Source organism: Antechinus flavipes, chromosome 1 (genome assembly GCF_016432865.1).
Source record: "Antechinus flavipes isolate AdamAnt ecotype Samford, QLD, Australia chromosome 1, AdamAnt_v2, whole genome shotgun sequence".
Classification (NCBI taxonomy): Eukaryota; Metazoa; Chordata; class Mammalia; order Dasyuromorphia; family Dasyuridae; genus Antechinus; species Antechinus flavipes.
In genome coordinates, this window is record NC_067398.1 from 661,185,778 (window position 1) to 661,211,508 (window position 25,731).

General features: G+C 42.5%; 1 protein-coding gene and 1 long non-coding RNA gene across 4 annotated transcripts; one reads left to right on the forward strand and one right to left on the reverse strand.

Moving 5' to 3' along the window:
• The first annotated feature begins 2,137 nt into the window (after window positions 1-2,137).
• On the forward strand, window positions 2,138-17,763 carry UBXN6 (UBX domain protein 6). Of its 3 annotated transcripts, XM_051971904.1 has the most exons (12): window positions 2,138-2,326; window positions 2,615-2,679; window positions 6,747-6,910; window positions 10,027-10,088; window positions 11,901-12,029; window positions 13,137-13,234; window positions 14,219-14,294; window positions 14,824-14,908; window positions 15,046-15,265; window positions 15,355-15,485; window positions 15,694-15,839; window positions 16,964-17,763. In XM_051971904.1, the coding sequence occupies exons 1-12, from the start codon at window positions 2,318-2,320 to the stop codon at window positions 17,090-17,092; spliced, it is 1,314 nt and encodes a 437-aa protein (XP_051827864.1). In that variant the 5' UTR covers window positions 2,138-2,317; the 3' UTR covers window positions 17,093-17,763. The 3 variants fall into 3 exon arrangements, with proteins under 3 accessions (XP_051827864.1, XP_051827865.1, XP_051827863.1); XM_051971905.1 differs by lacking the exon at window positions 2,615-2,679; XM_051971903.1 differs by lacking the exon at window positions 2,138-2,326 and having other exon boundaries at window positions 2,483-2,679.
• Window positions 17,035-24,342, reverse strand: LOC127544933 (uncharacterized). The gene is made up of 2 exons (XR_007949563.1): window positions 23,385-24,342; window positions 17,035-20,764 (listed from the first exon to the last, which is right to left on the reverse strand). It is a non-coding gene; the product is annotated as an uncharacterized LOC127544933 (long non-coding RNA).
• Window positions 24,343-25,731: the final 1,389 nt, after the last annotated feature.

A 25,731-nucleotide genomic window follows, 5' to 3' on the forward strand; every position in this document is an offset into this window, starting at 1 on the left:
CATCAGTTCATGTAAGTCTTTACAGGCTTTTCTGAAATCATCCTGCTGGTTGTTTCTTACAGAACAATAATATTCCATCACTTTCATTTACCATAACTTATTCAGACATTCCCCAACTGATGGGCATCCACTCGGTTTCCAGTTCCTTGCCACTACCAACAGGTTACTATAAATGTCTTTTCCCCTCTTTTATGATCTCTTTGAGATACAGATCCAATAGAAATACTGCTGAATCAAAGGCTGTGCACAGTTTGATATCTTTCTGGACATAGGTCCAAATTGCTCTCCAGAATGGTGGATCAATTCACAACTCCATCAACAATGAATGTATTATATCCAGGATATACTGTAACCTATTCAACATGTAAAAGATTGCTTGCCATCTGGGGGAGGGGGTGGAGGGAGGGAGGGGAAAAATTGGAACAGAAGTGAATGCAAGGGATAATGTAAAAAATTACCCTGGCATGAGTTCTATCAATAAAAAGTTATTAAAAAAAAAAACAATGAATGTATTAGTGCCCCACTTTTCTTTCCCACATCCTCTCCAACATTCATCATCTTTTCTGTCATCTTGGCCAATCTGAGAGTTGTGAAGTGGTCCTTCACCATTGTTTTAATTTGCATTTCTCTAATCAATAGTGGTTTAGAGCATTTTTTCATATGATTAGAAATGATTTGAATTTCTTCATCTGAAAATTGTCTGTTCATATCCTTTGACCATTTATCCATTGGGGAATGGCTTGCATTCTTATAAATTTGAGTCAATTCTCTATACATTTTAGAAATTAGGCCTTTATCAGAAATACTGGATGTAAATTTTTTTCCTACCTTTCTGCTTCCCTTCTAATCTTGGTTGTGTTGGTTTTGTTTGTGCAAACTCTTTTTATTTTAATGTAAACAGAATTATTCATTTTGAATTTCATAATGTTCTCTAGTTCTTCTTTGACCATAAATTCCTCCCTTTTCCACAGATCTGAAAGACAGATTATCCCCTTGTCCTCTTGATTTGCTTCATAGTATCACTATGTCTAAATCATGATCTTCTCTTGGCATAGGATGTTAGATGTTGGTCAGTGCCCACTTTCTGCCATACCATTTTCCAGTTTTCCCAACAATTGCTGTCGAATAGTGACTTCTTAAAAGCTGGAGTCTTGGGTTTATCAAAAACTACATTCCCATAGTCACTGACTATTATGTCTTGTGAAACTGATACCAAATACTTTTGATGACCGCTGCTTTACAGTATAATTTTAGATCTGGTCTCCTAGAAATTTTTTAAGACTTTGGTTTACAGAGAAGTTGTTCATCTACTGTCAGGAAAGGAAGTTTCCATAGCAGGAATTCCCCACAGTAGTGAAATTACAAGCCCATACCAAAACCAGAAAATTATTTTTGCTAATTGGATGGATATGAAGTGAAACACAAGTTGCTTTAACTTGCATTTATATTAATATTAACATTATAATTTTTTAAAAATATAGAAACATAGATTTAGAAATGGAAAGGAACTTGGAGGTCTAGTCCAATTCCCTCATTGTAATGATAATTTTATAGACATATATATTTATATGTAAATATATAATATAAAAATAACATTCCGATTTATGGCGTGTATATAGCCCTTTAAAGTTTGCAACGCCCGTAAGTTATCTCATTTGGTCCTCACAACTACCCTGTGAGGTAGATGCTATTTTCTCTCCATTTTATAGATGAGGAAACTGAGGCACAGCCATGTGGTGTCCAGGTCCCCTGACTCAACCATCCTCAAGGCATCCTTTCCATTGTACTATGATGCATATAATTGGTAATAATGTGCATTTTCTCTTTTGAAAATTGTTCACATCCCCTGACCACTTATTTTTTTCACAATAACCCTGTGAGGTAGGTACAACTGCTATCTTCATTTTACAAATGAGGAAACTGAGGCTCAGGGAGCCTAAATGACTCTTTCTACATCACACAGCTAGTAAGTGTCAGAAGTGGGATTGGAACCCGGGTCTCCCTGACTCCCATTTAAGTCCAGCATCCCTCTAGAGTCATAGTCTTGTCACCGCTCTTAATGTGATAAGTCACATTAAGCATCGGTGATACGTCTGAGATAAAACCCCAGGACAGACGGGAGGGAGGGAAGAAGAGTAGTCAGTTGCCATCGAGCCCCACCCAAGAGCCGGGGCGCAGGCGCCGGCTATAGGAAGCCTGCGCGTTTGCCCCGCCCCTTGGCTTCTATCACCTATGGCAACAGGACCGGAAGATCAACGAGAGGAGGAAAGCGATTCCAGAGCGGCTCCTGCACCATAGAGAGGCACGACGAGCGGAGATGAAGGAGGTGGGACTTATGGAGCCAGAGCGCCGACAGGCGCTTCCGGTTCCCCCGGGGTAGCCCGCCTCAACCATAGAGCCGCGAAAGGGAAGGAGAGGCCGGGACGGCCGATTGTCACGTGGTCGGGTGGGGTAGGAGAGGGGGATAGGTGGGTGAGAGGGAAGGCGGGACTTCCTGGGTGGTATATTTTCCTTCCGGTTGTTGACCGGAGCTGCTCCGGCCCGGGCCTGTCCCAGCCCCCGCCGCCGCTGCCCCTTCCCCTTCCCCGCGGCCGCCATGAAAAAGTTCTTTCAGGAGATCAAGGCGGACATCAAGTTCAAGAGCGCGGGGCCTGGGCAGAAACTCACGGACACGGCGGGGTGAGCGAGCCTGGAGGAGGTGGGGCGGGCGAGGGGAGGGGGCGGCCTCAATTATTCCCTAAGCATGGGCTTGACTGTGACACTCCTTTTGCTCAAGGACCTGCCTCCCCGCTTAAAACACGGACTTGTCGGACCTTCCACACGCTGCAAGTGTCTGCGTGTTGGTCCAGCCCCCTCCCCTGCTCCTCACGCGTCCCTCCGCGTCCCGCCCCCGACAGTCCCGGCGGGTCCTCGCCCTCGGCCAGTCCCGAGGGCTAAGCCCCAGCCGCCCCCCACTCCCCATGCTGGGAGACTATTCCGTCGCCGCTGCCTCCTGGATCCAGAACCCCTTTCCATACCATCTTGTGTAGATGCCATCTCTCTTCCTTCCCGCTGCTCACCTTAGGAGCGGGGAGGCCACGGACTTTGGGACGTTACCAGTCCCATCTCTGCTAGGCCCACATAGCGAGGCATCCGTTATTCCTTGATTTGACTCCTTGCATTTCTCAATAAACCTTTCCCACATCTTCCAGCCCTTCTACTTTAATGTGAAAATTAAGGCCCCCTTGTTCCTTGTTCTCAGTGGACTCTGCAGAACATGGTTCCCCTTCTCTCCTTTGCTGTGATCTCTGACAAAGAGATGACGCTTTTCAAGGCGCACTTGTATTCTTAATCCTCCTCTATCTCCAGGAAGGAGCTTGCTCCCTCCATCATTTTTTTTTCAAATTTATTTTTCCCCAATTATTTTTAAAATAATTTTTTGTTTGTTTTTTGAGTAATAGAATCTCTCCCTTATCTACCCCCATAACCTATTAAGAAAGCACATGTGAAGTTATGAAAAACATTTCCATAAGTGTCACATTCATTTTTTTTAGCTCTCACATTGAGTCTCTTTTTGTCAGACTATTAGCTGCCTACAGATGTGAAAGATTTTCCATTCTTAAAAATACAACACACACTTTCATTTAGTTATTTTATAATCTCTTGCTTCCAAACTCTTAGTCATCTCCCTTCTTGCCTGTATTTCTTCTACCTTCCTACTCATCCAGTCTAGTTTTTAATAATATTCAACCTAAATTGCCCTCTCCTTGATTAAGAATGATATTTTAATTTTGATGAATTTTTCTGTTTTAATCCTGATTTCTTTTTACCTTCTTAATCTCTTCTTCTAAGTGATACTTATTCTCTTCAGTATCTTCTGATTATTCCTTTCCCCTATCCCCTTCAGTATTTTTCATTGTTCTATCTTGGGCCCTATTCTGTGTCCTTAATCTCATCAGTTCTTGGGGTCTGATTATCCTCTTGGTGCAGTTGACTCTTAAGTCTATATAATCCAATTTAGGATCTTTCTTGACCTCTGTCAGAATCACCAGCTAACTCCTAGATATCTGGATGTTTCATTTTCCTTTTCTTTCCCTCCATAATTGTCCCACCTCCAAATTTACCTGTTTCTCTCCAGGGCATCATTGTCTCCTTAGTTACTTGTTCTTCAGTTGTATTTGACTGTTCTTGGCAAAGATACTGGTTTGCCATTTTCTCCTCTACTTCATTTGACAGATGAGGAAACTGAGACAAACAGGGATTAAGTGACTTGCCCAGGGTCACCCAATTTATAAGTATCTGAGATCAGATTTAAACTCAGGAAGGTGAGTCTTCTGACTCCAAGCATGGCACTGTATTCACTGCTGCCTTGCTGACCTCTTACTTTGCAATTTCAAAGTTGAGTCTTCTGTTCTCCAACTTACCCACATCTATTTGGTTGCCAAGTCTCATCAGTTTGACCTGCACAACATTTCTCTGATTCATCACCACCTTCCCATTCATGTTAATATTAATCTCCTATTTGGCGTCTCCTCAATCAGTCACTGTCAAACTATCAAAATAATATTTTCTGACAAGTTTGACTATGTTACTTTCCTCAGAAATCTTCAGTGGTTCCCCATTATTGTTATTTTTTTTTTTTTTTGGCTGAGGCAATTGAGGTTAAGTTACTTGCCCCAGGATCACACAGCTAGGAAGTATTAAGTGTCTGAGACCAGATTTGAACTCAGGTCCTTTTGACTTCAGAACTGGTGGGTTCCCCATTATTATATCTAGAATAAAATACAAAATCCTCAGGATGGCATTTGAAGCCTTGCCCAGTTTAGTTCCAGCTTAATTTTCTAGACTCATATCACATTGTTCCCCTTCACATATTCTACCACACCTATCCACATTAGCTTCCTTGCTAATTTTCAATTACCTGTTTTCAAATACCTGTCTCAACGCTTTCCTGTAATTGGACCTGAAAATGTATTTTTCTCACCTCTGATTTTATTCAGGTACCTCCTTTTATGGAGAATTTTTCTTAGTTGTTTTCCCCTTTTTGTTATATCTACTAATATGTTTACATACTGCTTTGGCCAGTGGAATATAACCTTCTTGAGATCAGGGACTGATTTTTTGTTGTGTTTCCAATATCTAGTGTTGTGCCTTTCACATAGAAGGTATTTAATAAATTTGTGATGGTGATAGTTGTGGTTTTGGAGGTCAGGAAGACAAGTCTTTGAGAGAGGATGCCTGGCAGAAAGGCATTTTTGAAAAAAAGGGAGTTGGATCTGTGAGAGGAAGGATTGGTAGAGTAGCGGGTCTCCCCTGGCAGAGAGGCCACACAGCTGAGTGAAATGATGGTGGTCTATGGGAGAAAAGGGGGAGGTCTTTTGAGGATGGGGAAACTATAGAGGTGAGGAAGGACATGCTGGGAGATAAACTGGGTTCTGTTGAGAACATTTAAGGATGGTGGGTTTGTAAGGGAAATTTGGAAAGAAAAATTCCTGATAAACCCTTTAAAGACAGAGATCCTAATTTTTCCAAGCACTCAGCATCATGCTTGCTGTATGGTACTCATTTTTGGAATCTTGAGAGTCAGAAGGACCTGGCTTTCAGCCCCGACTCTGACACTGTATGTAACTGTGGGCAAATCACTTCTCCCAGAGCTTTGGTTTCCTCATTTTTTGTCAAGTTGGGGAGATAACATCTGTATTGCTTTCCTTACAGAGTGGTTGTAAACCAGACTATGAAGGTACTCTAGAATATGACTGTGATTATTGAATCAGTGAGATGGGAGTCAACAGCGAGAGTTGGTTCCTGTCCAGAATAGAAACAAGGCTCTGAAAGATTCGTGGTGTGAAATGTCAGCCACGGTGCTTAGGAGCATTTGCTAATTTGGCTTTTCTCAAACCATGTAGCTGTACTGGAAAGGGCCAGGAAGATTTTAAAAGAGGTAGAACTTGAGCTAATTCTTGCAGGATAGGAAGAATTGAGAGATACGGGTAGAGAAAGCAGGAAACAAGGTGGGAATACACTGGTGAGGAAGTTCCATTCTGGCTGCTTCAGGCGTTCATTTGTAATTATTTGGCCACTATTTTACTATGTGTTGAATATTGGGCATTGAAGTAAATACCCTAAGACAAACAGTCCCTACTCTTACGGAGCAGAGATTTATAGTAGCTATAAAGTTGGATACAATAAGCTGAAAGCAAAAGATGATGTCTTGGAATTCCTCCCACCTAGTTTTGAGTTTAGCCATGGGAAGGAGGGTTAACAAGGTAAGCCTTGGCATTTTTCATTTCCTCTATTTTGTGTTAATCCTTGATGATTAGAGTGGCCATTAGAGGCAATGTGACAAGGGGGCTGGCTAGGTGACACTGTGAATAGAGCTTTAAGTCAGGAAGACCCAAGTTCAATTTGACCTCAAAGCTGGGTGACCCTGGGCAAGTCACTTAACCCTGTTTGTGTCAGTTTCCTCATCTATAAAATGAGCTAGAGAAGGAAATAGTAAACTACCCCAAAAGAGTTGGACACAACTGAAGTGACTAGACAACAAAGAGCATAGTCCTAAAAGCATCATGTTTAGAATGCAAAGACTCACATTGCAGTTGCAGCCCTGCTATTCCTTATAGTCACAGTGATCTTGGGCAAGTCACTTTCCCCCTGAACAGAGCTCTCCCTGATATGAGGTGAAGAGCTTAAAGCCCCCATCTAGGCACAAACCTGCAGTTCTCTTGGAACTGGCCTCAGGCTCACCTGCCTCCTTGCCTCTTGTTCAGGGAAAAAGTCCCCAGGGAACGGCAGAGCCAGCAAGTAACCAAGCAGTCCCGCCAAGGACCAACCAATGAGGCCCAAATGGCAGCCGCGGCGGCCCTGGCCAGGCTGGAGCAGAAGCAACCACGATCCCGGGGACCCACATCCCAAGATTCTATCCGGAACCAAGGTGAGGGCTGGGCATTGCCACCTGACTTACAGCTCCACCCTCCCTGGGGAGGGGGGTGGGATTCTTTGATCATTTGATTATATCACCCCAAAAGGAAGGTCAGGGAATTATCTGCCACATGATAATGAGTTCCTTAGTGTTGTGTCAGTGACTGATGGCCTCCCTCCATGGAGAAGAACTGTCTCTTCCATCCAGTGTGGGTGACATTCTCCCCATACCCCCTCCCTACAGGGAGAATCCTTAAAGAACATTTGTGAAGTGCTCTGTGGGGAAAGATGAGAGTGTGCAGGCCTAGAGAATGGGCCCAGTCCTGTTATTGTGGGCAAAGCACATGGAAAATCTGGCTGGCCGCCTCCTCTCTGTTATTGCAGTATATATGAGAGATCAGGGAAAGCTTTCCAAGGAGCATGCTGGCCCTGAGAGAGGACGTCCTAGCCTCTAGGGTGCAGTGTATGGGGAAAGCCCCTTAGGAAGAAAGGACATCTGTCTAGTTCGACTCTTAGCTGTTGCCTAGGATGAGACTGATGGATGAGGCCAGATAAGACATGGGGCAGGTACCAGTTGTGACAGAATATCAGCTGGGGCACCTGGAGGGGCGGGGGGGAGAGTGTCATGGGACCAGAACTCTGCGCCTGTGATTCATATGACCTCTGACATGAGCTATGTGATCCTGGGGTTGGGGGTGGGGGAGAGGACTTGCCAAGTCACTCAGTTTCTTCCTTTGTAAAACAGGGATACTGCCCAGGAGTGAGTAGTGTGTCAAAGGAGATATTAAAATACTATTTAAATGGTAGCTAGGTTCATTAAAGGAATTTAACTTGGCAACCAAGAAAGTGACCAGGTTTTTGAATAGCGGAATAAGATGACTAAATCTCTGCAGAAGGAAGATTAACTTGAGTACAATATAGATATGAGATTAGAGGAGAAAAAGGCAGATGGAGGCAGAAAACCTACCAGGAAATTTATCACCCTCTGTGGGGGTAGAAACAAAGAAGAGGACAGGTGCAAGATATGATATGAAGACATAGACCATAGTTGGGTATTAGTTTTTTAGGAAAAAAATCATAAATGATGTTCATACGCTGGTCTGGTGCCTCGCAGAGACTTGATCAGAACTGGTTATGTAGGTTTGGAAGTCATTTGTGTCAGCATGAGGAGATAAAACCTGAATTCACTGACTTAGAGAGAGTGAGGAAAGAGAAAGCTAAGGACAGAACCTTGTAGAAGGCCTCAGATAAGAGAATGGGAAGAAGTCAGAGGACTGGAATGATGACTAGGACATACATGGTGTCATCAAAGCTAAGTGCAGAGAGAGTGTCTATAGAGGGGGAGTGGTTAGTGAGTTAGAGGGAGGGGAAAGAGATGACCATTGGTTTGGTAGGTAAGTGGTCATTGTTGACCTTTGAAAGATCAATTTCAGTGGTATACTGGGAGCAGAAGATAATCTTACTAGCAACACAACACACAGTTTTTAATTTTTTTCCCCCAGAAGTTTAGTAGTAAAGGGGAAGAGAGAGAATGATCAATATATGGGCTTTTTTAGAACTAGGGAGACCAGTGCTTGGGAAGGGACCAATGGCAAGGAAGAGCTTGAAGGTACATGAGAAAGAACTGCCCGCTGGAGCAACGTCTTAGAGAAGAAAAAGAAGGGGAATAAGGAGGCAGATCTCAGATTCCCAGAGAGAAAGGGAAGTTTTGCAGAATGGAGGAAAAATGCTTGTCAGAAACCCTGGTTTCCTTAGCAGTATACCTACAGGGTATATATCTACATAAGAGGCCTATACCTACAGAGAAGTGAAGAGCAGAGGTTAGTTATGAGGTTTATAGAAAACGGAGTAGGGGATGGATAAAAGTAGAGTAGGCTTATAATGCAGCAGCAAGGGCCCAGTGGCCAGAAAGGACCTTTTGCCAGGCAGAGAAAAGGGGGCAGAATGGATAGGCTGGGGTGGTAAAGACCTGGATTTGGAAAAGTGAAATTTTTTTCTGCCTTCATCTTAGAGCTCTCTGATCCCTACTGTGATCAAATTTGTGATCTACTCAAGATCTCTTCTTGGTGGTCTTGATGGAAGACATTTATAAAGCATGTAATACTTTGTCAGGATCTAGGGATAGAGACACAGAAACAAAGCAGTCCTTACCTTTAAGGAATTTACATTCTGCCAGGGAGACAAGGTGCAAGCTTGTGCACCTGTGCGCACACACAATTTAAAATAGTGCAATCAAAGGCAAGAATAGAGGGTGGGGGACCAGGACAGGCTTCACAGAGAAGGAGTCAGAAGCCGAGTCAAAGGAAATAAGATTTGAAGCAGCGGAAAGGATTCTAGGCATAGGAAACGGCCCCTGTGGCGGCCCAGAGATAGAATACGAACTCGGGGTTCAGAAGGATAGAGGTGGGGGGCAGGTAGGATGAGGCCAGGCTGTGAAAGTCTTTAAAAGCCAAGTCTGGCAAGTTGGATGGGTGCTGGGCGCTACTGGAGTGGAGGGTACCCTGGCCTCAGATCCCGGGGAGCCTGGAGGGCGGTGGGTAGAAGGTGCTTAGTACAGGAGACCTCAACCAGGCTCGGAGCTGTGGGAGTGTAGAAGGAGGGGACAGGGGAACAGTGACAGGAAAGTAGAAATGGCCACTGGTCAGAGCTGCGGAGTGAGGGAGCATAGAGAATCAAGATGACCAGGTGGGAAACCCAGAGGGCTCGAATAGGGGTGCCCTGGACCTAAAGGGAGACATTTTCGAGAGCAGAAGGAGCCTTGGGGGGGTGGTTAGCATGGGCTCTGTAGGGTGGAGAGAAATTGGAATAAAGAGGCACATTTATATTACTGTTGGTCGGATCTTTCAGCTCTGGGCACCTGGGGTACTTAGAGCCCTGAAGTTCCTCTGCGACATTGCCCCCTGCTGGTCTGGTAGGACTCTAACCATTGCCAAGAGGCAGGAATGATTGACGGTTTGCATTCAACAGCTAGGACCCTGTGTGCTTCCTGGGATAGCACAGCCTAGTCAGGTGCCAGGGAGGCATGGCAGGGGTGTAGATGCGTCTGAGGAACAAGGACAGACACACACCCAGAAGCAGGTGCATTTCTGGTCACACCTCACCTTCTCTTTTTTGGTTTCTGTTTTTCAGTGAAGAAGGAATTACAAGCAGAAGCCACTGTTAGTGGGAATGCTGAGACTTCTGGAGCAAATGTAAGTTGGAGAAGGGGGTGACGAGTTTGGGCAAGGGCCACATCAGCAGGGAGTCTACCCTCTCTGGCTTCCTTTGGCTTAATCAGTCTTTTCATAGATATTTACTGTACTAGGCACTATAGAGAGGGGATTATGCATGGATTATGAGATGTGATTCCTACCCTCAACTTTTAGGCCAGTTGATCTGTGAACTTTGTTAACTTAACCTTTGCAGGTTTCAGTTTCCCCTCAGCATAAATTGATTTCAGAGATCCCTCTCAGTTCTGAGATCTGCAAATCTATACTCTCATGAAACAACAGGTTATGTATGAGATGGGAATACTGCAGAAGACCTAGGTTGACATAGGGTAGGGTGCTTCTAGGAGGCAGATTACCTTCCCTTACCCCTACATATCTCAGTAGCCTGGACCTCTGGCCCACTAATCCAGACTTCTTCAAATGACAAGCAAATCCATTCCCATGCCTGTCCCTTCACATCATAAGAAGCTATAGGAGAAGGGCTTTATACAATGATAATAGCATAACTTAGTGCTGACCTTGGCATTAAGAAACCACAATTTGGGCAAGTCACTAACCACTATGGGGCTTGTTTTCCTCATCTATAAAAAGGAGAGGATAAAAATATTTAAATTTGGATTGTACATGTTTGACCCCTATCAAAATGATTGCTGTCTTGGGGAAGAGAAAGGGGAGGGAGAAAAATTTGGAATACAAGGTCTTAAAAAAAATAATGTTGGAAACTACTTGTATGTTTGAAAAAATAAAATACTGTTGAGAAAGAAAAAAATATTTAGACTCCAGACTCCACAGAGTTTTTGTAAGGAAAGTACTTGGTAAACTTTGGCAGACTCTCTGTTCACACAATCAAAAGAGCAAGGAAAAGTGCCCCTGAAGCCATCTGTGGATTGATTTGTACCTGGACCAAAATTCTTGGTTCTCCTGTATCAACAATTGTCCATCTGGCTTCTTCCTGAAGATCCCCCTACTACCTCCTGGGGACAAGGGGCATCCACTCCCACACATCTGCCTTGCTGCAGCTTCTAGTCATTGCTCCTCAACTTGTGTTCTGGAGCGAAACTGTAATGAGCCTCTTCCCACTTGCATGTGAGAGCTTTTGACATGTCTGAAGTCTCTTCTCCAAGCCAGAGCTCAGCAAGCTAGATGTGCCTTCACATAGTTCTCACGGGATTTCCCACATGTATTCTCTTTCGTGGATGTGCGACTTTCCCAGAATGGAATGCCCAGTGCTGCACATGAACATGTCATACCACTGACCAGGGCAGGCTTCAGGCCATGCCTTCATGCAACCCCAGATCCTTTTAGCTTTATTTTTTGGCTGCCACATCCCACCTGCTTAAGTGAACTTTCTGGTCTACTGCCACCTTAAGATCTTTTTCACATTGTTGTCTAGCCACCCTTCACTTGTCCTCACTTGGTAAAGTAAGCATAGAACATTACATTTGCCCCTATTAAATTTTGTCCAGCCCATCCTTCTGGTTTGTGGAGAGCTTTTCTGGATCCAGACAGCATAAAACATGTGAGTGGTTATCATAAAGGTACAAAATACTTTGTGAGTGGATAGTGCAGAGGACCAGCAGCTGAATGCCTTTCTTGGGCTGTGTAGCCAGTTAACAACTGGTGGGAGGAGAGGTCTGCCTGTCTGCCGAAGGGAGTCCTCCCAGAGGAAGGATGGAGGCCTGGCAATGTCCAAGAAGAGTGAGCAGACCTATCCCAGTGACTCCCGAGAAGTCTAATCTCAGGAGGGGGGGACAGGAGCGCTTGGCCCACAAACTCATTCTTATTTTCCCCCAGGCATTCACAGCTAAGGAGGAGGGGTCTTCAAATCTATCTGTGAGTGGGGTTTATTTTACTTGCCCATTTACTGGAGCCACCTTGAGAAAAGACCAACGGGATGCCCATATCAAAGAGGCCATTAACAAGGTGAGAAGAAGCTCAGGCTCAGGTGTACCTTGGGGCCCAATTTGCCTGTCTTTCCTGTTGTTGGGAGAAAAGTGCTCGCTCCCCTGGACAAGAATCCACTCTACTGTGTACAGAAATGATAAGAAGTCCTCTATGTGTAATGTAGTCAACATTGAGTCCTGGGTTGTGGGTCCACAGACCTGGATTCAGATCTTGGCTCTCCTCTGGGTTCCTTTCAGCTCCCTAGTGTGTCTGTCACTTTGTCCTAAGTTGATTTTTCTTTTAACCTAAGCATAAAACTTTACCTTTGTGCCTATTAAATTTCATCATTAGATTTGGGCCCATATTCTAACTTGTCAAGATCTTTTCAGTTCTTGACTGTAATTTTAGTTATACCTCTTGACTTTGTATCATTATTGATGAACATACCATCTTTCCTTGTATCCGAGTTACTGGTAAAAAAAAATATTAAGTAACATAAGGCCAAAGGCAAGGCCTGGGGGGCATCCCACAAAAACCCACTGATCCCTGTGTTCCCATTTAACCCCAAGAAGACTGGTGGGGGCTTCAGGAAACACTCTGCTAAAATACACCTTAAGCTGTGTGGTCAGAACACTCCTGCTGCCTGAGCCACTTGGTCCACAAAGGAAATGAGCATAGGGTGGCGTATGGGCTGTGGGACCTCATCAGGTGGTGTCTGTCCCCTCTCTGGGCTTCAGCCTTCATATGTAAAATGATGCTGGAGTTTCTGACCTAACTCTGGGATCTGGGGATCTTCTCGACGAAGGTGCATCAGCTCTTTGTGCCTGCTGACTTGTCATTTATTTGTCCTTTTCCAAATCTATTGTGCCCCAAGTTCTTACGAATTTAGTAACATAAATATTTCACCAGCCTAAACAGCAGTGTAGCCTAATGGATAGAGCTGACCTTAGTGCCAAGAGGACCTAGGCCCAAGTCTAGCTTCTCACATCTGGGCAGGCCATGTCTTCATGAAACCCTTGTTTCTTCATTTGGAAAAAGGAACATATCAGACTTATGCCTCTTGTCCCCTTGGGCTGCTACAAATAAAGCCATCGCTAAATCTGGACCTGCCATAGAAAGGAGTTGTTGTCTCTGTCTCTTCTTTAGCACTCGAAAAAAGACCCAGTGGCTGCTTCCATCATGAAGATCCATACATTCAACAGGGACCGAGAGAAAGTGAAATTGGGGGTGGACACCATTGCCAAGTAAGACACTCTTGTGGAAAGAAGCCTTGGGGCATTTTCAAAGTTGTCATGTCCAGTATCTCTCATAGCAACAACAGCAATAATATAAAATTTACAGCACTTATATAGCACCTACTATGTGCTAGGCACTGTGCAAGTGATTCACAGGTATTTTCTTATTTGATCCTTGCAGCAACCCTGGGAAGGAGATCCTATTATTATCCCCATTTTACAGTTCAGGAAACGAAGGCAGACAGAGACCAGGTGCCTTGCCCAGGGTCACACAGCTAGTAAGTGTCTGAGGCCACATTTGAGTCCTTCCCGACTCCAGACCCAGTGTGTGGTGTCCCCTGTGTCTGAGGTGGAAAGCAGAGCACTGAGGATCGAAAAGAGAAAATGATTTACTGACAGTCACCCTGAGTCAGAACTGGAATTTGGCTCTTAGGACTATATGCCCAGGGTCCTTTCCCCTGTGCCATTTGTTGGGGGTACCTGCAGCCCCAGGGAATCTGGGTTCTCTGGGTATGTTGGCAAAGAGAGACCCCATGGATTCAGACAGGCAGAGGCATTGTGTGCTGATGCTTGTGATGAGTACAGGAGACCATTCTCTCATAGCCTCAGCCCTGTCTCAGAGCAGGAAAAATGTGAATGGGGCTCCCAGCACAGAACCAGCCTCCTTGAGTACCTAGGCTCACTCTAGGAGGACTAAAACCTCAGAATCCACCCAGCTTTTCTCGCATGTTTCATACTTGCTTCCATGTCAAGTCGGTGCACTTCCTACCTGGCTGTCAATAGACAGAGCTTGACCCTCTGGGTCTCTCCTCTGCCTTCTGAAAGGAGGAAGGAGGACCCCGCCTGCCCTGGCACCATAGAGTGTGCAGGTGGCTTGGGATTGGAGCCTGGGGAATCGTGTCTCTCACCACACTCAGCCCACCACTCCCCAGGGAAGCGAAAGCCCAGTTGTCATTTATCTGAGGAACCTCATCTTCTCCTCTCTTGGCACAGGTATCTAGATAACATCCATCTTCACCCAGAAGAGGAGAAATATAGGAAAATCAAATTGCAAAACAAAGTGTTTCAGGTAACGTCCATGTCATCCTTTCCCTGTACACCCATCTTCCATCTCCATCCTGTCCCACTCCCGATGTAGACACTCAGGGCTGAGCACTTAGACTCAGAGGAGCCCTTACAGGTCATAGGGCCTTTCTTTTCTCCCTTCTCCCACCTGCCCTTTCCATACTTGCAGCCTTCCATTGATAGATTCCCTTCTGCCCGTTTGGTGATGTGCAGGCTGCTCTGGCAGGCGTCAGAAGCCCACCCTGCTTGGGGCTGCCCGACTCCTCAGATCCCCACCATGTGCTCTGCCCCCCAGCCGAACTGAGCTGTTTCTACTCTGAGCTCCTGCCAAGTGCTGTTCTTCGGAGCAACCTCCCCTCTTGGTCTTGTGCAGCAGTTTGTTGTATTGTATGCCTCGGGGTGCTGCAGGGGGTGTCTAAGCTTAGTGCTGAACCTAGGACAGACCCTGGCAAAGAGGCTCTGAAAATGTGCCTATCCTGAGTTCTTTGGGAGGGGGCCAAGGCCATGGCCGTACGCTCCCACTTCTTTTATAGGAGCGGATCAACTGCCTAGAAGGGGCCAACGAGTTTTTCGAGGCCATTGGGTTTGAGAAGATGACTCTCCCTATTCCAGAACAAGGCAAGGGGCTGGGATGGGCCGTGGGCATTGTGGGGAGAGCATCCCAAGGAGATCGGTGTGGCGGGCCAGGCCCTGCTCCTTGTGAGGGTGGGGCAAGGGTTTGGGAGGCCCCATAAAGACCAGATGTTCCTCTGCAGATACCTCAGAGGATTACTATGTGCTGAGTAAGGAGGCCCTGGCCGAAGTGGAGAAGCTGGAGCAGCACAAAGTCACCCTGCAGACCTCAGAACCGGTGCGGGCTCAACTGAACCGGCAGCGACGAGTCTTCAAGCCCTCCCCTCTGGCTGCCCAGTTCGACCTACCTGGGGACTTCTTCAACCTCACAGCCGAGGAGCTCAAGCGGGAGCAGAAGCAAAGGTTGGGCCAGGCAGTTCAGAGGGAATCCAGGGCGAGACCCTGCCATGTGGGGTTGGACTGGGTCAGGCCAAGCCTTCTTTGTTCTCCAGGGCTGATGCAGTGGAGCGGCTGAGTGTGCTTCGGACCAAAGCCATGCGCGAGAAGGAAGAGCAGCGGGAAATGCGAAAGTACACCTACACCCTCTTACGGGTCCGCTTTCCGGATGGGCACATCCTTCAGGGTAAACTGGCCTCGTCAAACCCAGCATCCCTGGGACTTATGGGGGGAGGGGAAGACAAGCTGCTCCTACTGGGCCTGAGCACAGGAGAGACACCAGGTCTAGGAGTGGAACAGGAGGGTAAGCAGAGGGCAGCTGGCCTATTCATGTTGCTATGGAGATGCAGAATGTAACATTTGTGCTTTGTTGTCCCATCCCCCACCTTTCTCAGGTACCTTCTATGCTCGGGAGCGGCTGTCCACACTCTACACCTTTGTGAGGGAGGCACTGCAGGATGACTGGCTGCCCTTTGAACTGCTTCCCGCAGGCGGGCATAAACTGTTGGATGAAAACTTAGCCTTCAATGAATGTGGGCTGGTAAGTGTTGAGGGAACCCTGGCCATCTTCCTCAGTGGGGGGTACTCTTCCCCCAAGACCCTATCATTTGCCATACATCAGGATTCATAGTTCACATTTGCTGGGAGAAGGGAAGGTTTGTCCTTTAAAAGAAAAAATGATATTAATAAAGTGCCCTGGGCTCATAAGGAATCTGAAGACTTGGGTTTGAGTCATGGCCTGGTAATGACCCATGGATGGCCTTGGACATGTTGCCTATTTGCTCTGGACCATGTTTAAAAAAAAAATCCTCCCTAACATTCTGTAGTTCTGCATATACTACATAGGGTTCTTTTTAACTAGCTAACAACTTAGTGCATTCCAAATATAATTTTTTCAAATTAATAAAACCATAGAAATACAAATTTGGGGAATCTCAGTCTGAGGCTGAGCTCTATTCTCTGTAACATGGAGTGGAGAACTTTTGGATGGGAAAAGGCTTTCCTTCCAGCAAGTTTGTAAGGGAAATTGGGGGGGGAGGAGGGGGGGGGGGGAAGTATTGTCATTCCCATTTTATAGATAAGGAAATTGAAGTTTAAAGATTGTGATTTATCCATGGTCACACAACTATTAAGCTGTGAAGCAAAGACAGAATTGTGACCAGGGAATCTTTCCCATGGCACTATGCTGCTGCCTTGAATCCAACTTCCTCTCTGAGCCCAGGACTGCTCTAAAACATTCCTGTCAAATGGAGACAATACTTGTATTTTGAGACCAATATCTAAGACTCCTTAGGTAACCTAGAGACTTGAAGTGAATAGAAATTGGGAGTGTTCCTAGAATAGTGATACTTGTTTCCAGCTGCCCAAAAACATCTGATTCTCCACTACCCAGTTTCTAAATTATAAGTATGCATTGTGAAAGAACTGGATTAGAAATCTAAAGAATGTGAATCTTAGCTCTTACACGTCCTGATTGCAACCTTTAGCTCAAGTAAAATGGGACAGAAAATTGGGCAGAAGAATGTTTTATAAATGCTACATTAGCATGTAGTGATAGTGCCATCAAATATACTCTAGTGAAGAGGGAGAGCAGGACAAAGACTTCCCAACAATTCCTGCCTTCACTGGGGGACACTGAGTGTGAATGGATGGATTTGATTTCAGGTGCCTTCAGCTCTTCTGACTTTCACTTGGGACACAGGCGTCTTGGAAGACATCAAGGCATCAGGGGCCAAGCAGTCCCCGGGAATTCTGAAACCTGAACTTCTTGCAACTGTAGAAAATCTCGCATGAAATAAAACCAGGCTTGGCCTCGGCCCCATTGGTTCTGTCTCATGCTCCCTCCCCTCCTCTAACTCCTTCCCTCGTCCCCTCTGTCTCCCAGATTCTAAGCAGAAATCCACCTGATTTTTGTGGCCTTTTGCTTGGGGAGACAGGCTACAATATGGAGGTGGAATGAATTGGTTCAAGAATGAGGAGAGTTGTCTTCTCAATATAGGCAGATCAGGATATTTGGGTGGCATATTTCCTTTCCTTGCACCCTGCCACTTTGATTTTGGGACCAGGGTCATAAGAGCTTCCCTTGATCCCAGAAAACATGGTTGGATGGATATAACTTTGTGGAGGCCCCCCACCTATCTTGGAAAAGCTAAATTTGTGCTGCTTTTTGTATACATGATTTTAAAATTTTGCTCTTAAGTAGCTATTAATGTACAGTTTATTTAAGTTAAGAGATAGTATAAGTATAGAGAGATGCTGGTCATTTCATTGGTGGGGGGAGCAAGTCTAGAATGTGAGGGAAGGATTCCCTTAGCTGATGGGATCTACTTCAGAACTGGATTTGACTACTCTCTTATGTTCTTGTTGTATAAAAAAAAATGGGCAAAGAAGCAACTGGTATGTCACTACATGATACCTATAAACACTAAATTATGAACTTGATTAAATACAATATTTGAATACAACTTCCTGGAACTCATTTATTCAAAGGCAATAGAGTCTAAAGATGAGACTTTTTTGACAAATTGCTTGCTTGGGTGGGGATAGCAAGTTATGAAGTTTTCATAGGAAAAACATTTCTTAAAAGAATATTTGTAACTTTTTTGTCTTGTAACTTTTCCTATTTAATGAAAATAGAGTAACATGGAATATTTATAAAGCTTTTGAAAGTTTGCAGATCACTTTTTCTCAACAACCTGGTGAAGTAGAAGAACATAGGCTAAAATCTCATTTCACTGTAATGCTCAGTTTGTGATTTGACTCTGCTCATGTGGCAAGGAGTGTTAAAATGACAGCCTGTCTCAAGCACCCTTCTATTCTTTTGGGGAATGAGGGATTGGATTTCACATAAATGAAAAATGCAAACTTCATCCCTTTAAAGTGCTAGAACTTAAAAAAAAAAAAAAAGTAAATCATTTGGGATCAAAATTCATTCTTTAATTGGATTATGCCCTTCTGTGCCTTACCAAATAGAATGTTGAACAGAATTGAAGCTTTTCTGGATGTGCCTTTGATGAGCTGTGCTGGGGCAGAGGGGCTACATTTTTTGTTCAACTAAGAATAATTGAATGCCTATCAGGTAGATTTAAGGAAAATTTTCCTAACAATTAGAATTGTTTCAGAGTACAATGGATTTCTTCCATAGATACTGGCTGTTTGTTAGCAGGAATTTTCAAGGATTTAGGGTCGAGTACAAATTCTGGAAGATAACTACCAAATTGAAAAAGTATGGGTCTAGCAACAAAATGAGCTATAATCAGAATGTTTTAAGAATTGATTTGAAAGGGACTTCAAAGGCTGTCTAGTCCAACTTGCCTTGAACAATTATTATCTCTACAGCATTACTCATACCTGAACATAGTATTCTTTATAGGACTAGCACAGCACAGTGGAGCAATCATCTTCATTTTGCATACTGTGCTGCTTTTAATGCAGACTGGGATAACAGTGGGTTTGGGCTTTTAAAGGTTTGTTTTTTTTTTTTTTTGGTTGACTCATCACCCATGGTATCATATATTGAACTTGCAACCCGCTAAAATGCCAGTTTTTTGCTTTTGTTTTTACAAAAACTATTGCCTAGTCATATCTCCCCTATTCTGTATTTCCGAAGTTAAATGAGGAGATTTATCCCATTATTCTAGCCTGTCAGTAGCTTTGGATTTTGTCATTCATTGTGTTCAATAATTTTGCGTCATATGCAAATGCTATCAACATATTATCATTCAGGTCAAATTAAAAATTACGTACATATGAGGCAAGATCCAGCTGTGTGAAGATGGCCATTCCTCTGTCCATTGGCTTTTCACTAAATTAGATGCCTCTGACCCTGTCCTGGGTTCCCCCCTCTTCCCTTTATCTCAAAACCTGAATCATCTTTCATTCTCTTGTACTCCAATCTGATGGAGAGAGATGACCCTTCTCAGCAAGGCCAGTTCCTTTATGTGCACCCTTGATTCCATCTCATTTTATAGATGAGGAACTGAAGTAAACTGGTTAAATGACTTGTCCAGTGTCACACTTACAAGTGTCAGACATAAGTGTTCCTCATCTGTAAAATGATCCAGAGAAGACAATGACAAACTACTTCAATATCTTTTCCAAGAAAATCCCAAATGGAGTCACAAAGAGTAGGTCACCATTGACTAAACAAGCAGCACTTAATAAATGCTGTTTGATTGGCAGCTTAAAAAAAAGCTGATTACTCACTTCCACCTCCTTTCTTTATACCACAGTTGAAATTCTTTCCTCCAAAGTCACCAATGAACTAAGCTGCCAGATTTCATGTTTGTTTGTTTGTTTTTGGGGGGGAGGGCAAGACAATCGGGATTAAATAACTTGCCTAGGAGATCTCAGCTAGTGTCAAATGTCTGAGGGCAAATTTAAATTCAGGTCCTCCTAACTGCAGGACTGGTGCCACCTAACCTCCCCCCTCTCTGCAACACTTGACTATTAACCACCCTCTCATGGATTTTCTCTCCTCTTTGCATCTTCATGATGCTATAGGATCTTGGTATCATTGCTCCCTAAGCCTTCCTTCTAAATCTGTACCACAAGGCTCTATTCTCAGCTGTCTTCTCTTCTTTCATTTACTGGCCTAATCAACTTCCACGGATTTAATTATGATCTCTATGTTCCAATAACTCCCCAGTTTTTGTATCTGGCCCTAGTCTCTTGCCCTGTGTGCGTGCCACCCAATTCCACATGCCTGAAATTTCAAACTGTAACTCAAACTCAGCATATGCAAAACAGGACTCTCATCTTCCATGCAAGTCCATCTGTCTTCCACACTTCTCTAGTCAGTCAAACATTATTTATTAAGCACCAGTGTGCCAGACACTGTGCAAAATGCTGGAAATGCAAAAAACAGCCCCTACCCTCAAGGAAGATAAATATGCACAAATGAGTTATGTGCAGAATAAATAGGAAATAAGTAACAGAGGGAAATAAGGATTAAGAAAGGCTTCCGGTAGTCTTTAATATCCATTATTACTCCTCTACCTGCTCACCTTGATGTTTCTCATGGGACACTCCCAGCTCTAGCCCTTTGGATTGCCTATCCCCAGCTCTGTAAGGTATGCCTTCCTTACCCCTCCCCCTTTCAAAAGCCTTCGTTTCTTTCAAAACTCTAGGGGTATTTGCTACATGAAGCCTTTCCGGATGCTTCCTCACCAATATTAATGCCCTCCTATGAAATTACTATGCATTAATTTTGTACGCGTCTGGTGGTATATGTGATTTCCTTGTGTGGGTAGTGGTGGAGGTGGAAGTAATTTTAATTTTTTATCTCTAGTATTAGCAAAAGCAGTTGGTTAATAAAGACTGATTGAAAGATATAGGCTCTCTCTCACAGACTATGATGGAGTGGTCACTTGCCTCCAAGATGCCTTCTACTTCCACTTCAGCAACCACGTGCCTCCTTGTTGCTCAGAACCAGATCCAAGATAAGTTTCCTCCGGCTTTTGAAAGCTAAAATTACCAAGACAGAGTAGAGTACACATAAGTTGTGTTTTTGGCATAGGGAGTTCTAGCACATGCCTGGTAAAGTCAAGACCACCTATCACTAAAACTGTGTTTCCCTGTTATATTATGATTGGTAGTTTCTCCTATGCCTCATCTCATCTGCTTGTTCCTTAGGTCTAGACAACAGTCTGCTGAATACTACTGACAATACTACTCTCCCTACACTGATCCTTACCCAAAAGCTGCTAACACACTAAGCTCTAGCTCCTGGACTTCTTCACACAAGATACTCAACATTCAATACTACTTTGTCTGGGTAGCTGAGTGGCACTAGGAGTCAGGAAGAAACCTGTTTGGATTTGGCCTTGGGCACTTGGGATGAGTCATTTAATACTCTGTGTCCACAAAATGAAACTAAAGTGCTTTTCAAACTTTAAAATAATATAAATACTATTAATATTTTTATCTAATCTCATCCATTAATAGCTAACACATCAGAGCCATATTTGATTCAGGAGACTCATTCTATATCTTTTGTTATTGATAAGTCAGAAATATGAGTCTTCCTGGCCCCAGACCAGGAACTCTATCACACAGTACCACCTAGCTACCCTATAAAATCAATGATCTAATTGGAAAAACTAATCAATTGAGGGGCTACCAAGTAATGAACTAATTATCAGGTTACCAACTAATGAATTTTTGGGAGGCACTCCTCTGCAACTCACCAAAAAAAAAAAACCACTAGGGTATAATGGGCTGAGGCTTGAGTTGATGCACTGAGGTCCCAAGCACATGAGGCAAAATAGTAATTGGGCCATACTCTATTAATATATAAGCTTGGAAAAAGAATGGCCCCCACCCACTCTTTGTGCAAGTCCTGATGTGTTGTATAGGAAATGACGATTTTGGTGGGTGGAGGCAGGGGAGTGGAAAAGGAAGGGGAGGAGAGATTTTTGGGATTGCCATTGCCACGGTCCTGTCGCAACTGCCTATATTTGCTATCGCAATCTTTCTTGCCTATATTTGCTATTGCAATCTTTATTCACCTCTTCACTTCAATAAATATTGAAGATTTTCCCCTTAATCTGAATTCCTGACTCCGGCTGATTTTAAATACGCGGTCATTACACTAGGGTACAAAGGAACTATGTGAGAATCAGCCGGAGGAACAGAAGAACTCACATTAATAAAAATCATAAATCCAATATTTTACTATAGGAAAGCCCTGAAATTTGTAGAGCCAGTTTGATGCCATCCTAAAAGAACCCCAAGATTGGTTTTTTTTTAAGTTCTTAATTATGCTTCCCTCAATTTCTTCTGTCATTTTTTTAGTTGTTAATGTAATCTTTTGTATTACCTTATTTTCCACATAACTGTCAAGGGTGAGGGAGCATCTCTAGTTGCTTCTTTTTAAGATTTCAGCTATAGTAGAGACCAGTTATCTCCAAACTTTCATCATGTATTCCTGTCAGTAACATTGTTTTGTGCATGCACCATTTATATATACCAATATTTGTTATACTTTGATAACTTACAAGATAAAAAAAAAATTAAAAGGATGAGATGAAGATGAAATTATATTTTGAAAATAAATCGTACCAAAAAATCCTTTTTTCTATTAATGATAGTCTGGAGAGAATAATATGATTGATCGAATATGCTTTATTTTTGAATTTTAAGTTTAACACTTTGATATAGCAATTCATAAGTGTGGTTCCAAACTCAGTGTAATAATTTTTGATAGCTTGCCATTGCTGAAAAAAGAGACTTTTCAAACATACTCATTAAATCCAAATGGATTAAGTACATTGTTGGCTGTATTTATGCTCATTTTAAAATCTATTCATGAATTACAAGATTTTTATTGAAATCTAGCTAGCAAATTTCTGTACTTCCTAATATCAATAAGTCATTCCGGCACACTAATTAGAAAGTGTTCCACTTTTATTTTCCTAACAAATGGCTTAAAAACTCACTGAAACCATCAATTTAAGAAATTTGAAAATAGCTTGACATTCTATTTCCAAGATTTTTAAGTGTACAGGTGTGAAAGTTTTCATAAGTGACATGTGCTAATATCATTTTCAGCAATTCAAAGAAAGGAAAAGAGTGAACATCTGTGAAGGAGAGAGGGTGGTCAATAGTATCAGATGCTACAGAGGTCAAGAAGGCAAAATATCAAGAACAGGCTGGTCAGACTTTGACATTGAAAAGACTGGTAATTTAATTGAGATTGTAAGGCTGATGCTTCCCTCAGAGATAGAGAATTTCAGAAAAGGGGGGTAGGTTTGGGGGAAAGAAAAAGATAATGTAATGAGTTTTGTAAGAGAGAACCCATGGCTGCTCATCCTGGGCTACTTTTTACCATTAAAAAATGGTGTTTGGTTGTAGAAACCTTGCCTTTCCAGTGACTTTCTGGTTCCTAATAGCAGATAAGGTGATCTAGTGAAAGACTAGGGACAAGGGACTCTTCGCCAATGAAGGTGTTCTGGGTATCTGAATCACAGTGCAAACCACTTAAGCTGTAGAGTTGAGAAAGGTACATCTTCAAAATAAAAAGGTATTCCCATTGTCCTACTACTTAGGAGGACCCTTTACAAAAATCTAAGGTAATATCGATTACCTTAAAAACATCTCCTTGGAATTTCAAGATAACTTCTTTTTGGACCCATGTGATACATGGATGATTGGATATATGCTTTCTTGATGATGCCATGGCTGAAGATGCCGAGTTCCAATGACTCTCTAGATGCTGGTCCTCCTTTTTTTAATGAAAGGCCAAAGACTCTGTCAGAATTCCAGGAAGAATGACCAGGTAACAGTGATACTCTTAATAGGAATGAAATTTTACCCAACATTCAGCTTCTAAAATCCTTGCCAGTTCTAACATTCTATAGTAAGGTCACTTATATATGTTATAACTTTGAATATATCTATAATTTTATAAAGTTATGGGAATAGGTCAGTGCACCTGGAAGCAAAAGGAGGAGGGATTATTTTTTAAAGCACCAATTTAGTATTCTATCAAAATTTTTAAAAAGGATTATTGGCCTTCCATGTAAACAGTCTATGTCAACAGGCAACAAGAGTTTGACAGAATCCTGGACCAGTTGTCAGAAGGTTTGGACTTTAATACCTACACTAGAAGAGCTCTAAAGTTCCTTCTGGCTCTGACATTAAAAAAGGGGGCAGAAGATGCTGCAAACTCAATTTTCAGACTCTCTAAAACATTAAATATTGTATTTTATTGTAAATGTAAGATTTTTGCCCTATAATCAAGTGCATATACTACTAGAGAAAGAATTATTTATCTTGGTATTCTCATTGTAAAACTAAAAAACAAAAGGAGGATTTCAGCTAAATGGAAAGATGACTTAAGAAGCTCTCTCTAGAAAGGCAAATAAAGAGTTGGTTTTATCATGTATCATCTCATATGTTACACTTGGTGTCTTTAATGCAAAAAAAAAAAGCATGGAAAATTCATTAAAAATGCAATTCAGAAATCAAACGATTTCTATATTTTCTATAATGAATACTTTCTTTGAAGAGAGACAAACAACAAATAACATCACAAAAAATGAAACCAATTATTTTAGCAGACAGGAAAGAACTGATTACTGATATAGAAAATCATTGTCAGATCAACTGTCTGGATATACTCAGATTACTGATTAGAGGAAAAAATAGACATCAAAACAAACTAGAATAAAAATAAAAGGATGCTGCACACAATTTCAACAAGCTGTGGGCTTTTGAAAAGACATGGGTTTAAAAAATAGACATCAAAACATGTTTTCATCATTTTCTAAAGAAATTCAACCAACATAAACCAGTCTCCATAATAATGAAATTAAAAGAGCCAAAAAATAAGCTTTGTCAACAAACATTTGATCTTTTTGTCACACAGATATATGATAGTCAAACACATATGTATTTAGGATATGATGTCATTTGTAAAATGTTAATTAGGCATAATCTCCTCATTCAAAAAAAAAAGCAAGGAGCTGTGAAGGAAAACAATTTTAAATTTGCAGAAGGCCGGGCAACAGAACCAAAGAAAAACTGTCTTAAGGGTACTCATGATTAAAATGGAAAGGAGATTAATAGACACACAAACACACACACACAAAAACCCCAAAACTGAAAAGGTCTGTAATTTCTATAATGTATTTTACATCATTGACAGTGGGGATTCCACATTTTGAAACGAATGTTATAGTCCCAGATACATGGCACAAGGAAGTATAGAAATGGATACTGAAGAAAGCATAAACAAGAACTGGACTAGAACACAGTACACAGAAGATCCATGCTGGAGAGGAAAGGGTTTTGAGAATATTAAATATTTCTCAAGGTATCTAAAATGGAGGATAAATTGACTTGTAAAAAATAATTACATTGCCAAAAGAAGCAACCAGGAGAATATCAATAAACTAGTATATTTCATATGTATCAATTAATTTATAAGAATAATATCCATATGAAGACTTGAGAAGCAAACATTAGTAGACTTTTGCAAATAGTAGTCTATAACAAAACCACATCTTCATAGTCACAATATTGACTTAAAATGTAGACAATGTAAGATCTCTGAAAATATTCAATTATTATTAAGCAAGGTAACCAAAGGTGTTTGCAACTGTTTTGGAAATATCTTGGAGAAAAACCGAATAGAAAAGGGTTCCCTTTATACGGAGAAGCTCCAGATGCTATTGTTTATGAATTACACTGAGAAGACTGCACCTAGCCCCAAAACATTAAAGGGCTTCTCATCTGAGAGCTGTGTTGATATCACTAAAGGTATCCCTTTACTATCCCTAAGTAAAAAAAAAAAAAAAAAAAAAAAAAATGTGGATAAAGAATGCTATTGCCCAGACCAGGATATGCAGGTGCTTGAATAACCCCATAGAGCTGTACCAAGATTATCTTACACAATGACCACTATAATGGACTCCCAGTTGAACTGAAGA

Excerpts from the sequence above, each read along its gene's own strand:
- UBXN6 (XM_051971903.1), top strand. The coding sequence starts at position 2,597 with ATGAAAAAGTTCTTTCAGGAGATCAAGGCGGACATCAAGTTCAAGAGC. Across the intron at positions 10,089-11,900 it reads CTGAGACTTCTGGAGCAAAT|GCATTCACAGCTAAGGAGGA; the intron begins GTAAGTTGGAGA and ends ATTTTCCCCCAG. Across the intron at positions 14,295-14,823 it reads TGCAAAACAAAGTGTTTCAG|GAGCGGATCAACTGCCTAGA; the intron begins GTAACGTCCATG and ends CTTCTTTTATAG.